The 17,476-nt window shown below is 36.6% G+C and overlaps 3 protein-coding genes across 3 annotated transcripts; all 3 read left to right on the top strand.

Annotated features, from left to right (window-relative positions):
- The first annotated feature begins 213 nt into the window (after positions 1-213).
- Positions 214-3,174, top strand: LOC141833288 (sulfite exporter TauE/SafE family protein 3-like). Its single transcript, XM_074720691.1, has 12 exons — positions 214-615; positions 720-879; positions 1,118-1,318; positions 1,401-1,465; positions 1,567-1,594; positions 1,679-1,761; positions 1,849-1,935; positions 2,024-2,077; positions 2,173-2,394; positions 2,580-2,673; positions 2,756-2,896; positions 2,968-3,174. The coding sequence occupies exons 1-12, from the start codon at positions 403-405 to the stop codon at positions 3,051-3,053; spliced, it is 1,434 nt and encodes a 477-aa protein (XP_074576792.1). The 5' UTR covers positions 214-402; the 3' UTR covers positions 3,054-3,174.
- A 5,641-nt stretch (positions 3,175-8,815) lies between these two features.
- Positions 8,816-10,688, top strand: LOC141833293 (uncharacterized). Its single transcript, XM_074720696.1, has 7 exons — positions 8,816-9,036; positions 9,157-9,463; positions 9,569-9,646; positions 9,768-9,833; positions 9,936-10,001; positions 10,125-10,181; positions 10,272-10,688. The coding sequence occupies exons 1-7, from the start codon at positions 8,816-8,818 to the stop codon at positions 10,377-10,379; spliced, it is 903 nt and encodes a 300-aa protein (XP_074576797.1). The 3' UTR covers positions 10,380-10,688.
- A 659-nt stretch (positions 10,689-11,347) lies between these two features.
- On the top strand, positions 11,348-17,409 carry LOC141833285 (uncharacterized). Its single transcript, XM_074720688.1, has 9 exons — positions 11,348-11,762; positions 13,624-13,868; positions 14,700-14,784; positions 15,140-15,325; positions 15,405-15,575; positions 15,651-15,866; positions 16,503-16,674; positions 16,751-16,919; positions 17,006-17,409. The coding sequence occupies exons 1-9, from the start codon at positions 11,373-11,375 to the stop codon at positions 17,097-17,099; spliced, it is 1,728 nt and encodes a 575-aa protein (XP_074576789.1). The 5' UTR covers positions 11,348-11,372; the 3' UTR covers positions 17,100-17,409.
- Positions 17,410-17,476: the final 67 nt, after the last annotated feature.

Raw genomic sequence — 17,476 nt, 5'->3', positions numbered from 1 at the left:
AATGACAGCATTAATTAACCCAAGGGGTGTTTAGTGAATATAGATGAATCGCCAGGGGTGTTTTACATAAATTTAAACTCAGTGCGCCTTTTGGAAAATTCGCCACGTCAACGCTATCCGTAAATGTAAATAACAGGAATTGCAGGGGTATTTTAGTAATAGAGACACCTTAAATATGGCGCGGCGTCTTCTGTCCCGTGCCGGTCCGTCGCAGCGGACTGTTCTGCCCTCTCCTGCTCCGACGTCGTAGATCGTCGGCGTTGGCCTCGAGTTTGCTTGCTTTGGTTCGCGACGCAGGAGTTTCTTCCTTTTTCAGGGTGTGCTTGTAGCTGGGAAGTCGAGTGAGTGACTAAAGTTTCGATTTTTAGGCGCGCGCGAGGGAGGGAGAGCGGAAGAGGGGAAATGGAACCCAGGTGGCGGAGCGCTCAGTTGTGGGCGGCGGTTCTGGTCGCTCTTGCGGTTTTTTTTTCGGTCTCCGCTGAGCGTCGACTGCGGCCAGAGGGGGCGGCGGCAGAAGCTGTTGAAGCTGAGGAGGTCGGACTGTCCGATTACGTGCTTATGGTGGTCGATTTCTTGTGGCGGCCGGAGGAATCCTCCTACCAACACGTTTGGCCGGTAATTTTGATTTTGATTTTCTATCTCTTATTCTTGCCTCCTTTCTGTCTTCTCCTGACCATTTTGGTAAAAATGTTATCTTTTCTGTTGGTTTCTTCTTAAAGTCAATGAAATTTGGGTGGCAAATCGTAGTCGGAACCATCATCGGGTTCTTAGGTTCAGCCTTTGGAAGCGTCGGAGGCGTCGGCGGTGGCGGAATATATGTTCCCATGCTCACTCTCATCATTGGATTCGACGCTAAGTCTTCCACTGCCATATCAAAATGTGAGGCCATGCCCTGTTTGCATTATTGAGTTCTAGATGTGCATAACTACCAGTCAATGGAGTTTTCTTGAATCTTAACAAGGAAAACGTGACTTTTGTTTTGGAACCTTTCATTTTTTTGGACTTTATACATTTTATATTTCGTATTAGTTTAACTCTTGTTGCAAAATCCTATTCTGTCTTACTAAGTTTATGGATTGCTTATTCTTCTTGTTTGTGTTAACAATGCTGTGGATAGGTATGATCATGGGTGCTGCAGGATCAACAGTTTGGTACAACCTCAAGCTTAGGCATCCAACTCTGGATATGCCAATCATTGACTACGATTTGGCTTTGCTTTTCCAACCAATGCTTATGCTGGGGATTAGTATTGGAGTCGCTTTCAACGTTATCTTTGCAGATTGGATGGTCACTGTTCTTCTAATCATCCTCTTCATAGGTAATTCTGCTATTCTAGTTCCCTTCAGCTTTGTAGTCCTGAGTGTTTGTAGAAGTTTATGTCGTATGGATTTTCTCGATAGGTACATCAACCAAGGCATTTTTGAAGGGGGTTGAGACATGGAAGAAAGAAACAATTATGAAGAGGGTAATGCATGTTCCTAGTTTAATTTACCTTATTAGAATGCAGCTTTTGCTTCTACTTCTGTTGAATCACAGTTTGACTTCTATTTTTTCTTTGAATTCTAGGAGGCAAAGATTCGTAAAGAGTCAAATGGTAAGCTGGTCAGTCTTTTTTCTTCTTCTTTTTTGCCATGGCACATGGCTAACTTGGACTAAATTGCTCTTTTCTATCAAGCAGGGAGTGAAGAAATAGAATACAAAGCCCTCCCTTCTGGTCCTGGGAATACAAGTACAGAAGAGGAGAAGGTTCTAAGAAAAGAGGTAATGAAGGAAGCACTCAGAAACCTTCTGTATAACACCACCATCTATCGCATGCATGATGCTACCATGGACAAACAAAAATTGCAGGTTCCAGTCCTGGAAAATGTTTGCTGGAAGGAGCTTGGTCTCCTTTGCTTTGTATGGGTAGCTTTCCTTGTCCTCCAAGTTTTAAAGGTGAATCAATCTGTTCTGAAGCACTAACAATATGCCCATTATCTTACGATTAATCGCTCACCGGTGCATGTTGTTTTTGAACCTCCAGCAAGATTATACAACGACATGTTCTCTCTGGTATTGGATTCTGAACTTTCTTCAGGTAGTCCATTGCGCGACATGTTTCAGCTGAAATTGTTTCTTTGATTAGATTTCTATATTCACGTGAATGGTGCACATAATGATAAACTTGTTCAGGTTCCTGTATCACTGGGAGTAGCAGGATATGAAGCCGTTAGCTTATACAAGGGAAAGAGAGTAATCTCGTCAAAGGGGGATGAAGGATCAGATTTTACAGTTTTGCAACTCGTTTTCTACTGCTTCATCGGTGCCCTTGCCGGCGTAGTCGGAGGGCTTCTTGGACTTGGAGGAGGTTTCATTTTGGGTCCTGTTTTCTTGGAACTCGGCGTTCCTCCTCAGGTTTGTGTTTTGTTAAACTTCGATCTCTGGTTGTTTCTGATTGTGTTTGTTTGTTGTTACATCCTCAGAAAGAAGTTAGCACATTTGCTTGACTGAGCTAGGAAATATGAACGGAACTAGAATTCATGCATGATTGTGTTTGTTAAAATGCTTGAATCAGTAAGTATAACTTAATCTTTCCCCAGGTCTCAAGTGCCACTGCAACTTTTGCAATGACATTTTCTTCATCCATGTCTGTTGTGGAGTATTACCTTTTGAAGCGATTCCCAGTCCCATACGGTAACGTCTGACAGTTTCATGCACCTTTAATTTGTGATACTGAGATTGAGTTCATCATACTTAATCTCTCATAATTGGGCAGCTTCATATTTAGTGGCGGTTTCACTTGTTGCCGCATTCATTGGCCAACACATAGTGAGGAAGATCATCGATATACTGGGGAGAGCTTCTCTCATCATCTTCATTCTTTCTTTTACAATTTTCGTCAGCGCTATCTCTCTCGGTTAGTAGTCATCTTTCACAGCTCATATAATCAACATTCTGTTAAGAACATGTCCTCATATTGCTCAACAGGTGGGGTGGGCATTTCCAACATGATTTACAAGATCGAGCATCACGAGTACATGGGATTCGAAGATCTCTGCAAATATGAAGTATAGATGGAACTCGAAGCAATCGTCTTGTTTGTCAGAATTATTATTTTTTTTCTTTGGATATATATCCTATATATTGTTATTAAGCCAGAACCTTGAGATATAATAATGTCGATAAAGTTTCTTCCTTCTGTGTGCGGTTAGATTCATAATGAACTGAAAACAGTGACTTCATTCGACTGCGAAGAGCCATGAAAGGCACTCGTTCCTGATGGCAAAAGAGTGGGAGAATTCGATCGCAAAATAATGAAGTTTTCAGCTTCAAAGCAATCTAAATTCATGTTAGACTTCTGGAATTCCCTTTCGCTGGGAAAATCTCTTCAAGTTGTGCCAAACAAAGTTTACATGCACTTCAACTATGAGAAGGGTCTAAAAATTATTATTATTATTATTATTGATAATTTTTTTAAAAAAATTTATTTTTAGAGTATTTTTAATAACTTTTTATTTTTTTAGATTTTAGAATTTTAAATTTATTTAGAATTTTTAGTATTTTAAATCTATTTAAAAAATTTCTTATTAGAATTTTTCTTTCTTTTCTTTGCAGAATGTATTTAAATAATTATTTAGTTGATATTTAAAGTAATTTTTTTAGTTTAATAATATTTTTGATAATACCATTTATTTTTCTATATATGGTATTTTTTCGAATCAATAGGTTTCAGAAAATTATTTTCGACGTTTGTAGATGAACTAATGGATTAATACTATTCGCATGATAATCGTTATTCAATTTACATCGAGCTTATCAAATCCAATGGATTATCGTTGTGGTTGTGATCATGGTCATGATAGATAGGTTTCGGTTGAGGAAGCTTTGCACTGTGTTCATAGCACCCAAGACGAGATTCTTGATATATAAAGAAAAGACACAAAATTAACTCAGCATCTGGCGCGCGGTGCGAGATTTTGAAGATCCTAAGTTCTCTTATCCTAATTCTGATTTTACTTTTCAAACCCCCTATCACAATCGCAGAAGCTAAGGTCAAAAGGAATGGTACAGAGATATCGAGTTTCCAGTTGATCTTCCTAAGTTTTCTGATACGTTTCATAATGAAGTGGAAAGAATTTTTTATTACGAGGAAGTTCCTAATTGTGTGAAAGTCAAATTGGTTGCGATCAAAAACTTAAAGGGTGAGTATTGACGTGGTAGAAGCAATTGCGACACTCACGAGACAAATAATTTAAAACCAAGATCATTGATTGAGAGAAGATAAAAATAAATGAAGAATCATTTTTTTTTCTTTTGGATATATTAAATCTCTATCTCAACAACTTCATACATTGAGACAGGATGCAAATTTTCAAAGTGCTCTAATTAGTAAAAAGTCACAGAACTAGAAGTCAATGATTAAATTATCCAACTCACCCTCATGATTCATATCTTATCCAGCCATTCTCACAAGACAACAATATATTGATTTGAGAAATAAGGGAAGGTGAGATTGAGGCAACTGATGATCATAAATCAATTTATGATGATGATAAGGTGAATGAAGTTGTCGATGAAATTGACGATAACGTGTTGTAAGTTTCGAGCACCAATAATTCCCTCAACAAAGGCGCCATTGGTGGAAAAGTTGAAGAGGAAGAAACTTCATCCTAAAGTTCTATTCAATGCAAAGAGAAAAATCAGGATATGCAATCAACTAGTTCAAATGATGGAGTTAGTAAGATCGTAGACAATTAACTTCCTAATAAAGGAACATCTCTAGTTTCCATAGAACCTACCGTCTCATCCAAATTGGATTCTTTCAATAGTGATTCTCCTACATCAAAGGTAATGGAACATCAACAAGTGTGGAATTTGGATCTAATTCGTGTTGGGGATGAGGGCACCTCTACACTTTTATTCCCATCGTTGAAATTAAATTTTCAAAATAGGGAATGGAGTCTATCTTCAACTTCTTCATCACATTATTCTTTTTGAGATTTTGACCTGAATGACAACCCATCATCGACAGATGTTGGTTCTCACAGCTTCATATAATCAACAACAGAGGCTACTAAATTGCTTGAATATAATGGAAGGTAGCACATGAATCTGCCATCAAAATCATGAGAGCAGAAATATCTCTCACAAGGAAGGACAACACTGACCAAGTCCACTAGCTACTAATAAATTTTATCGATTTGATATCAGATTCCGTTTGGATGATCACCTGACACTATTCTAAATTTGAAGATAAGTTTTTTTTAACCTAGGCGTCTGATGTAGGAGGTTTCGAAGATTTTATTACTTTTTTTGATAATTTTTATTTTTTAAAAATATTTGAGTTTTTTTAATTGGAGTATTTTTAATAATTTTTATCTTTTATATTTTAAGATTTTGAGTTCGTTTAGTATTTTTAAAGATTTATTTTGTTTAGGATTTTTAGGATTCTTAGTTGTTAAGATTTTTTCCCCTTTTCTATTAAGATTTTTCTTTCTTTGTATCTTAAGATTTTGAGTCTATTTAAATAATTATTTAATTGATTTTTAAGGTAAATTTTTTTATTTAATAATATTTTTAATAGTATTATTTATTTTTCTATCTTTTGTATTCTTCAGAATTAACAAGTTTTAGAAGATTATTTTTGACATTCATAGTCAAACCAACAGATTCAATACTGTCCACAAAATAATCGTTATCTCATCCGACATCATTCAATCACATTGTAATCTGAAAAATAGAGAGGGCTTAAACCATCATTAAAATGCAATTAATGGAATGAAAGTGTAATTATACCTATATTAGAATTTAAAATTATAATATATGGATATATAAAATCGTAATGTACCATGTAGTTTACAATTGAAATTTTAAATTAAATGTTATGAAAATTTTAAGATGTACTGAGAAGTTTTTAGAGTTTGCTATTGAGATAATTAATGCTATTGAGATAATATAATCCATAAGATCGATCACATATTGAAGGAGATTATAAAGTGTATATAAATAAAATATTAATGAACAAATTTGATGTGATAAAAGCTAATTAATTAATATAGATTTCCTATATTATATTATTACAAGGAGTACTGAAAGAAAAGAATGATTAACAAACAAAAATATGCATGGATATATAATGCTTAGTTCATGATCAGTTTCAGTCGAAGAACCGCATCCTCCTCCAAGGTCCATGCAATCATGGCGATTAACTGACAAAGAAATGATCGCAAGCTGTATATATATATATAGCTGAAATTATAAGTTGGCAGACGCATGCGTGATGCATGCGTGACGTGGGGAAACGAGCAGGAAGGTAAGTGAGAACTGGGAGAGGGGGATTGAAGTAGCTAGGGCGGAGGGAAAAGGGAGGAAGAGATGATTGCGATCGGACGTGCAGTGTGCAATTGAGGGGGAGGAGGAAAAGTTGCGAGGCAGAGTCAACGTCGACGTCCTTTTTCAACTCCCCGCTCCGCTAGCTGCTCTCGACCAGCAGATCGTAGGCAGGCACGCGGGACCCCACCACCGGATTCCTTCCTCCTCCTCCCCGGCCCCTTTTCCAAACGTACTCAAGAACAGTGTGGAAAAGATTAATTAATCCGTGCAATGGAGTACTGAATATATATTGATCCATTCAATCTGTTCGTTCCCATCTTGAAGATACAAGCATTAGACATTATTCATCCCACTCAATAGGGTTTGTTTCATATGGAATGTGTTGGTCAAATTTCTTTGTTTTCTTGTTCTTCTTCTTCCTCCTCCGATCCTCTTCTCGCAATAATCTTAGGCAATGTTAACTAGGAGAGAAAGTGAAGGAGAACAGGGAGGTGAAGAATTGAAGTCGAGTGGAGAGGAGAAAGTGAATGAAAGAGAAGCTCAAAGGTTGTTTTACTTGTAGGGCTGAGTAAACAGTTCAAATTAATTGAATCGATGGAATCAATTTAATCGAAAATAAATAAATCAAAATATATATTTTCAAAATAACTGAATTGATTGAACTTTCTAATAAAAATTGAATCGATAAATTTTTTTAACAATGATATATTTTTATCCGATGTTAAATAAATGAAATCTGAAAACTCCAACGATGCAAAAGACGTAAATAACTTTAATAAAAAAGATTAAAATTCTTCCAAGTCTATGAAAAAACTTTAAATGATTATTTTGGATTTAAAATTAGGCCGTTATAAGTTACGCCTAATAACAAATGTAAATCTTTGAAAGAACTTCAATTTGATATATTATAGGATGATTCACTTCGAATCAAAAAATTATAATCTCTCAAAGCTTAAAATGAAAATAATTCCAAAACTCTAGATTATACGGTTCCACATCACGGATCCATTTATATCAATCAAAACTTGATCGAACGTAGAAAGTATTAAAATTTATCTCTATCAACATCAACACTATAATGGTGTTGGTGTTAATTTTCAAAATCAATACCATGTAATATTGATTTATTCAATTTAATCGAATTATAAATTTTAAAAGAGAATCGAATTATTTAAAATAATTAATATTAAATTTTTTTGAAAATTTGAAATAACAGAATCTAACTTTTAAATTCCATCTATTCCAATTACTTGAGAAACACTAAAGGAGGATGTAAGTATTCCTCATCAATCTTTTTCTTTGTTTACCTGAAAAAGAAAGGTGGGTGTCATAAAAATAAATATCGGTAGAATTAATTTAATTTAGCCAATTCAAAGTCGAAGATGTTCTCATTTCAAATCATTTTGAGCTGATATAATAATATTATTATTATTTCAAATCATTATCTTTTGAACTCGTGACCAATAATTCAATCATTATCTTTTGACAACAAACCAAATAAATAATTATATATATGTACCAAGATTTTCTTAAGCAATTAACCTTATTCATTGCGAACAAAATACACCAAACTAATCAAACTAATTTCAAAAATTCATAAAAAAAATAAATTTGTCATTTTTAATAAAATATTAATTTCAACTATATTTTTCCTTTGCAGTACCCGTCAAAGCATCTTTACTAAGTCAGAAATGTGAAATCTCGCACAGCACTTTTCAGGTTCATTCGATTCCCCAGCAAATCGAAATATCGATCGATCACTTTGCAACTCACAAAAAATCTCTGATCGATCGGAACTCTCACGGTTCGCCAAAACAAAGAAAAGTCACAGAGACGATCGAGGCGGCCGGCAGCACAACATGTGGAGAAAGGAAGGAATATTTGCATGGCAGGATGAAGACAATGGCAAGCGGAGTGAAACTTCCAAGAAAGAGTTAAAGGGAAAGAGATTAATTTACACATCAAAGAGCAGCAGTGCATGGCCCTGGCCGAGGACAAGGACAAACTGCTCGGGGAACCAAACTCCTCATCACGACCTTTTCCCTCCCTAAACTCGAAAGGCCACCCCCCTTGCTCAGGGTTATTCATTATCAGAAGACTTGAATATATATATTGTTTATCAACCCGAGGGAATGTTTAAAAGTAAACGCAAATCAAGGGAATTTATTTGCCGGGCACGTAGATCAGAGACAAGTTTATATGTTGTTTTGTGGTTGGATCTAGATCCAGGGCATCTTCTTCCTATACACTAATTATTTCTGCATGCATGAGACTCAAAACAATAGTTTTCACCCTTGTTCTAACGTAAGAAATCTATACTTGGTGAATAAAACGAATTAAGGACCATCCAACTTTCTGTCGTACTCTGTGATAAAGCAAAAGCAAGTGTTAAAAGGGAAAGGAGAGATTTTTTTCAGTAATTCAGAGAGAATTCATGATCTAGTTAAATAAAATACTTCCACTTTAATTATATACACTGAGATATATTCGTCTTCACTTGGCCATGCTTTCTGGTGGTCAGAAGGAGATTAAGGTTGTAGAGATGAATAGAGGATTGCTTCATCAAAGTCCTCTAGTCCAAATCATGGGGGGAAGTCCTATGATGATGAGGCCGCCTACTGAGCAAAACTATTGCTCCCTTCCTCCATCATCATCTTCTTCGACCACTATGACTCCTTGCCATGATACCCAAGTTCCTCTACTCTCATGGAGCCAACTTTTGCTGTAACTCTCTAAAATCTCTCATCTCTTGTTATTTTTCTTTTTGATGAAAACACCAAAGGTTCGTGTGCATGCATGATATCTAATTACGCATCTTTGATGGAGTTGATTATATTGCTGCAGGGGAGGATCGTATGCTGGTGAAGAAGAGAAGTATGATGCTAAAATTATAGAGAGCTGTTGGGAAAATCAGATTGCAGACGCAGGCACAGGTGCCTGCAAGCATGAATCCTGTGGAAGTGGGTACATGATCCAGAGCCCCAGGAGCAGTGAAGGGATCGTCCAAGCATCTAGATGTTCATGGAGTCATCAAGTTTTGCCGCCTTCTGTAGTCGCCACCACTCTGCGCAGCAACCTGTTGGAGTTCTCAGACAGCAAGTTTGAAGGGAAGGATCACAACGCTATTAAACCAGCTGATAGCTCACCTGAGGTATATAGCTAGGAAGATCGAAGTGTTAGAAAATTCTGAGAAGATTTTTAAAACAATATAATTGTCTGTTACTTTTCTAATAGTTTGAGCTTCTCCATTCTCAAGTGCAACAGCACGGCGACTGGTGGAGCTCTCAAGAGGGCTAAGATTCAAGGCTCCTTCGCAGCTCATTCCACGTTGAAGGTTCCCTTCTATAAAACATCATGGTCGATATCAATCATATAATAGACAACTCCAGTGGAAATATATGAAGCTTTTTGCTAATTAGCTGCGCACAACAAGCTGATTTCTTCTTTAATTTTAGGTGAGGAAGGAAAAACTGGGAGATAGAATAACTGCACTTCATCAGATTGTTTCCCCTTTTGGAAAGGTATTGGATACTTTCCCTGCTCATGAAATTTAAGCTCACATTTTTTTTTAATTTTATTTCAATAAGAGGATCTCACACTGTCGGTTTTGATGAATTTTACAGACTGATACAGCCTCTGTGTTGCAAGAAGCAATTGGTTACATCAGGTTCTTACAGAGTCAAATTGGGGTAGTTCATCTCTCTCTCGATCTCAAAAACTAAAAATGGCACTTGAAAAAACTGAAATATTCTTTGAATTCTTCAGCAACTCTTCTCACTACGCTTGCCCTATCCTTTGTATATTCTTTGTAGGCTCTGAGCACACCGTACTTGAGCAGCACTTCAGGGAACATGAAGCAACCTCCCACTGTCAGTATTATTTAACTCTCAATCCTCATTCTCAGTACCAAGAACAATTGCAACTTGTATTAATTGACTGTTTTTCCCCCATTGCATCAGGAGAGCACTGTTGAGGATCTGAAGAGTAGGGGACTTTGCCTCATGCCTCTCTCCTTCATCTTGCACTTAGGAAGAGATCTCGAGGGAAGCTATCTGGGAAGTTTCTGATTTACAACAGATACATGAGTGGCAGGTTCTGAGCATTGTTGAAGCTTCTGCAGTTGATGCTGCATGCACAGTATCATTAGCAGTCACTCTGAATAAAGATTGATTGCTCCTGATAGTGTGCATCATGTTGGACGTGAGATGCAGAAACTCCAACCCTGCTAAGAACAAGTAACCAAGTTAGGCATGCATTGATATATCCCTTTGAGAACGTTGATATTAATGTATATGATAGTACTTTGTGTGATCTCAATTCAATGACTCAGTGTGATCTGTGTGTTGTTTGCTATATATAGTTAGAGTGAAGATGCATGGGGGGTAGTCTTTCGGGTTCCTAGAAGTAATGATAAGAGCTTGCAGAGAGATTTTACTGCGCTTTGTTTCCTTCCATTTCATTGGGAAGAAATGGAGAGAGGAAACTAAAGAAAGCAGCTGAGAACAATTTTCTCAGCTTCTTCGAATATTTATATTTATGTTTATTTATTTAATAATGTTAATTGATGTGGGAGAGATTGCAGCCACGTGGCGAGTCCAGACCCGATCAAAATTGAATTCGGGGTCAAGTCAATTCAACTCACGGTGAGTTTAAATCAAACCAAACCAAACCAACTCGACAGAATAAATATACATGATATAAAGTTTTTAAAGTATCTAAAGGATAGAAGTAATTTAAATAGCTAATTAATTAATTTATATATCTATATATATGAAATTGATGTAGAGCCGTGGTTTAAGATAATTCTGTCGGATCAAATTATCGGATCCTATTACGGATTTCGTCTCTATAATCTTATTTCATATTGAAACAGGTTATCGGATCCTATTATGGATCGTATCAAAGGTCGAATCGGATTAAGTTTATCGAATTGTGTCCATAGCCGTTGAATTTATTCACTTATTTTCTTACGATAATAAACCAGCCGACTCTTTGATGATCTTCCCGTTGAATTTATTTAAAGCCTTCGGGAAGCGACGCTAGGGTTTATTCCGACGCCCATGGACGCTCCGGGGAAGAGGAAATTGCGAGAAGAAGAGTTCGACGATAAGGCGGAGGCTATCAAGAGGCAGCGGATCCAAGATGGAGAGGACGAAGAAGGAGACGGCGGGGCTCTCCCCGGCCTCGCTGTCTATAAGGACATCGATAGCGAGGAGGTCATGGCCAGGAGAGAGAAGCGGAATGGTCGGGATAATGGAGGATATGATCCGGGGAACGGTCGCGGTGTGACTAATCAGAACGGAGGTGGTCGAGAAGTATGGGGCGGAGGAGAAGACGAAGAGGAAGAGGAGCATCAGAAGGATGGTAGTCGGTTTATGGAACCGGCGAGACGTCAGCGTCAGGTGGAGCGTCGGAGGGACTGCCCCTATCTCGATACAGTCAATCGCCAGGTTATGTTTCAGCTGGTTCTTCTATAGATCACATTTTGCACATTCCGTTATATGTTTATAGAGCTACAAAAACTTTTTTACTCTAGAGTGACTAGATTAAAATCCAAAAACAGATTGTGCATTTTGAGTTCAGAGGGATGAACTGGGTTGGCCTTCTCGGATTTGAATACGAATCATTTTCTTTTGGGTCTAGCTCTTCTGCTAAGTTTGTGATGGAAGACCAGTGCAGATACACAATGGAATTTTTGTTATTTCATAAAAAATGACTATAGAGACTGACTTTCTTGAGTTCGCAATCAACTAGGGATGTAGATTCGATAAGCTTTCCTCCTTTAGTGCAATAGAAAGTTATCAACAATAACTTAAGAATGCCAGCTATCTTGTGACACATAAAGAGATGGGTGATTGTTAACATAATTCTTCATTAATCACTAAGTCTATGAGTGGCTTTTGGATGATTCAATTTTCTCATCTTTATTTGTTGTTGACTATAAGAACCTGCAGAAATAAGAAACTGGCCATTAACATGTCTGGCTTAATTCATCACCATCATCATCATCGAGTGAGCCATGTTTGTTCCAACAATTTGGGTTTAACTACATAATTTTTATCCTTCAATTGAACTAATGTTTTCTTTGACATCTTTTTATCTTTACACCTTCCACTTGAATTGATTCCAAATCTTTTCTAAATGGTTGCCTTTGCACACATTCATATCATCTCAACCTATTTTTCTCATTTTATTATCTACTGGAGCTACAACTCCAAACATATATCATAGCATTCTCATCTTTGTTATATGAAATTATGTTTCTTCTTAACAATCCAACTCCCAACTTTGTTAAGTTTGATTTCTTGTGTTAGCCTAAGGGGCACAAAATAATCACACAAGATTGTATAAGCTCCTCATCATTTCAACCTCATTCTATATACTATTAATGGCGTCTTCATTAACATCTTCTTGTCAAATGTGTCTAAATCTCTTATTACATAAAGTTTATGCCCATCCATCTTAGCTATCCCCTTGATTATTTTCTTATCAATGAAAGATATTCCAAAATTTTAATTTTGTTATATGTAACTTAAAACATTTAATCTTTAGAATTTTTCTCCACAGTTCAAGTTTCAAATTTAATATATTTACACTCATCAATTAAACATATTTTATCTGCAAATAACATGCACCAAAGGTGATTATCTTGAATATGGTGGGTAAGTTCAATTAGGACTAACTTAAACTAAGAGCAAACTCCTGATGTGAGCTTATGAGAAAATTGTTTGAGACACTCAGTAGCTCTTGCGCTTGTAGATACCTTATTGTATATATCCTTTATCAAATTAATTTAATTAGGGAAAATTTAAGTTTCTGGACTCAACTAAATCCAAATTAATTCTAGTTCACCAATCAAGTTTATATACATCCTTCATTAGCAAACAACTCCCCTTGCTAGGCTAGAGGGTCTTAATTTTTGAGGCAAAGAGACTAGAATAAAGCAACAATGTCAAACATATTTTTGATCAAATTTTGGCTTATGTTAGCTATCTTTTGTCTTTTCCTTGTTCAGACGTTCATGGGCAAAGGCCTTCAGGAGTGGATAAAGAAGCACCAGACCATTGTTTTTTTTTGTTTTTTGACTTCTTGATTTATTTAGACTTACTAATAGAGTTTGCATAATGAGAGAAGATAGAGAAAGAGAAAATAAAAACAAGACTAGCCATCAAGTAAAAGAAGAAGGATATAAGGAATTAAGTTGAGCCCAAATCTGCTATCCATGGATGGATCAAACAGGAGAGGAGAAGACTCATGGAGATTCCTTTTCTTTATTGCACTCTTTTAATCTTTGTTATTTACTTATTGTAGGTTTTGGACTTTGACTTTGAGAAGTTTTGTTCCATCTCTCTCTCAAACTTAAATGTGTATGCCTGCTTGGTTTGTGGAAAGTACTATCAAGGACGAGGCTTGAACTCTCATGCATATACACACAGTCTTGAAGCAGGTCACCATGTATACATCAATCTCCAAACTGAGAAAGTTTTCTGCCTTCCTGATGGATATGAAATTGACGATCCATCACTAGATGATATTCGGCATGTCCTAAATCCAAGGTAATGTGGTATTATCTACTCTTCCTCTGATGTAAGTTGTAACAATACAAAGTATGTTCAACATACTTAATCTTTATTTATTTCAGTATGATCGTCATACCTCATCTTTCAGTATTGTTCGAGTAAGTAGTTACACTATAGTTTTCATATACTGGAGTTGGAACCAGAACACTCAAGATAGAAGTATATATGACTAACTAACGGAGAGGAAACACCTTCTCCTTGTTCCATTTCCTTATAGGTTGATCTTTTTCTGTGAATGTGCCATTTTTTCTTGGTTTTATGATGACTGAAAATAGCAGTTAGTAGTGTGAGAACAATTTTTCTGGGAACATAATACGCATGTTATGGCTTACATTATGGTTAGGCAAAAGGCCCATTGGACATCTGGTCACCTTGGCAAAGTGTTCTTCGTTCTTGTAGTTAACACGAGAATGAGAAATGTCAATCCACATGAAACAGGACTTCCCATGAGAGGATAATCCTCCCAGATAAGTTTTTTCCTAAGGTAAATTGGCAATTCATACACTTTTTTTATGTCCATTGGGAATGCTTTGAAACATAACCAAGAGATTTCAGAAGCAATAGATACCAATGTTAGCTTAGGAAAGGCTGAACTGGACAATGTGCCACTGGCCAAGAATTGTTATTAATTTGACAAAACATAATATGATTTGTATAACCAAAGCATTCAAATGTATTTCTTCATAGCTCTCTGATTTGTTTTATACTTATGATAACTTGATTATATTGTTTCATCAGTTTTGTCTTTTTCTCATTCAGAATGAAAGCTTTTTTACTCGGACCAACTTCATACTGTGTTTTATTCAGGTTTTCTAGGGAACAAGTTCTGCATCTGGATGAAAACAGACAATGGTCAAGAGCACTGGATGGTTCTAACTATCTCCCTGGAATGGTATGTTCCACCTGCCGCTTATACAGCTTTTCCAAAAATATGTTTTTAAGTATGTAATAGATCTGCTAGTCTCTTGATACCTTTTGAGTTGAATGGAAGTCTACAATAGAGTTAGTCAATAAATATATGTCTAGCTTGTATGTCACCATGAATGAGGGAATTCTGGGGTTTTATTTTCTTGATTGACAATGACTATCATACGTGCTAATTACTAGGTTTCTTTTGCTGGATGATGTATAAATTCCATGGAAAAATAATGTTGTATATTGACTCTTCTGCTGTTCAATTATTCTCTTTTCTTGAGAATTATTATGTTTGCTGTCATGAACTTGCGAATTTCCCCCCTTGTTATTAGGTGGGTCTCAACAACATTAAGGACACTGATTTTGTCAACGTCACAATTCAGTCCTTGATGAGAGTGACTCCCCTGAGGAACTTTTTCCTAATCCCTGAAAACTACCAGCACAGCAAATCTCCACTTGTTCATCGCTTTGGAGAACTTACACGAAAAATTTGGCATGCAAGGAACTTTAAGGGACAGGTTAGTTTCTGATCGACTTGTTTCTTTATCTTATTGCTTTGGTCAGAGCCAGCAATCCATATTGATCATTCCTTTTCAGGTCAGCCCCCATGAATTTCTTCAGGCAGTCATGAAGGCTAGTAACAAGCGCTTCCAAATAGGTGTTCAATCAGATCCTGTTGAATTTATGTCCTGGTTATTGAATACACTGCATGCACAACTTAGACACTCAAAGAAAAAGGATCGGAGCATCATCTATGACTGCTTCCAGGTATTTTCCCGTCCACACTGTTAATCATTTGTGTGTTTGACTCCTGTTTTTGATGTTGGTTACTTAGCGTTGCAGGGTGAATTGGAGGTTGTAAAAGAGATCCCAAAGAAATCTCTTGTCGATAAACTAGATAATGAAGATGAGAAAAATAAAAATAGTGTTATGGAAGGTGGAGTATCAGATGACAATATTGTTAGGGAAACATCGAAAGTGTCATTCCTAATGCTTGGCCTTGATCTTCCGCCACCTCCCCTGTTTAAGGATGCGATGGAGAAAAACATTATCCCTCAGGTATCAATCCTCTATGCCTATATGTGAGAATCTTCTATATTCATATCAGTGATTGCAACTTATAGCCAAGGTGGCAGACCTTCTGACTATGAAACTTAATTCTGTATTTTGAGGAGTGAAAATATCTTCTGGAGCAATATTCTAATTAGCAATGTGGGTCATTGAAATGTTGCAATTAATATTTCTTTTTCTACAGCAGCTTTTCTATGCATTCATGTATATTTTTGCTACTTCCAAGTATAACAGTTTTAATCAGCAAGTTATTCCACATGTCTTTAATTTGTTCTGCTGGCTTCCATTCTTTGGAACCTAGTTGAGCTTTTGTACAAGACTGAGTAATCTTTATGGCAAGTCTATTAAGTTTTATGTTTTTCCTAGATCTAGTATTTCATTATATGTTAGACTTGGTCAGTAAGTGAATCCTTTTTGGTTCTTTTCCATTGTTTGTCTCCTCCCCTTTTCCTCTTATTGGGCCAGTTTAGCTACTGAACTCTTGTTGATTCATTACAAATTTTAGTCGATATTGGACATGTGGTACACGGTTGACTTATAGACATTTACACTGGCAGTTTTTTGGCTTTGACATTGCTATTCTGGTCAATAAATGAAAACTAATTTGGCATTTGATTTTTGTAGGTTCCCCTATTCAATATATTGAAAAAGTTTGATGGTGAGACCATCACAGAGGTTGTCCGGCCTTGCATTGCTAGGATGAGATATAGGGTCACACGGCTGCCAAAGTATCTCATTCTTCACATGCGTCGATTTACAAGAAATAACTTTTTCATTGAAAAGAACCCTACACTTGGTATACTAACCCCCTTCAGTTTGAGATGTTACTTTTTCCAAAGCGATATTTGATTGTGGATAATTTTATTGTTCAGTTAACTTCCCTGTGAAGAATCTGGAGTTGAAAGATTACATTCCATTACCTCCGCCAAAGGAAAAGAAGTTGCGTTCAAAATATGATCTTATTGGTAACATAGTTCATGATGGGAAACCTGGAGAGGGATATTACCGAGTGTTTGTGCAGCGTAAATCAGAAGAGCTATGGTATGTTTGTTGTGGAGATTTTTAGTCTGTTATCGTGTTTGTTTGTTTGTTTTACCTTGTGGCTTGCTGTGAATTGTTTCTCTCAGGTATGAGATGCAGGATCTCCATGTCACTGAAACTCTTCCTCAAATGGTTGCTCTATCGGAGGCCTATATGCAAATATATGAGCAGCAAGAATGATGGCCGGGTGTGTTCCCCCATGCCCCCCTCTAGGCTTTTACATGTGGAAGAACTTGAAACTATGAATTGGGTGATTAACCTGCCTCTTTTGGGGGAAGCATAATCATGGCTCTAGTTCTTACAATATCAAATGGTGATCATTTAATGGAGATTCTTGTTCATGGGCAAGAAAAGTGGGTCCTTTATGGTGATGTTGATTCTTTGAATTTGTCATGAGGCTGGTTATATTGGTTATAGGCACAATTGCCCCTCCAGGACCCTGAATTATACATTTGCGCTCCAAAATTAATATGTTTTTGTTCATATCAAATTTGCCTCCGGAATATGAATGACTTGCTATGTATCTGGTTGAAATGTGGTGGCTATCAGGTTACTGT

This window comes from Curcuma longa, chromosome 8 (assembly GCF_044706935.1).
Source record: "Curcuma longa cultivar G26 ecotype Majalengka, Jawa Barat chromosome 8, ITB_CL_G26_1.1, whole genome shotgun sequence".
Classification (NCBI taxonomy): Eukaryota; Viridiplantae; Streptophyta; class Magnoliopsida; order Zingiberales; family Zingiberaceae; genus Curcuma; species Curcuma longa.
Note: the sequence above shows the minus strand (reverse complement) of the source record. Positions and strands in the feature narration are given on the sequence as shown.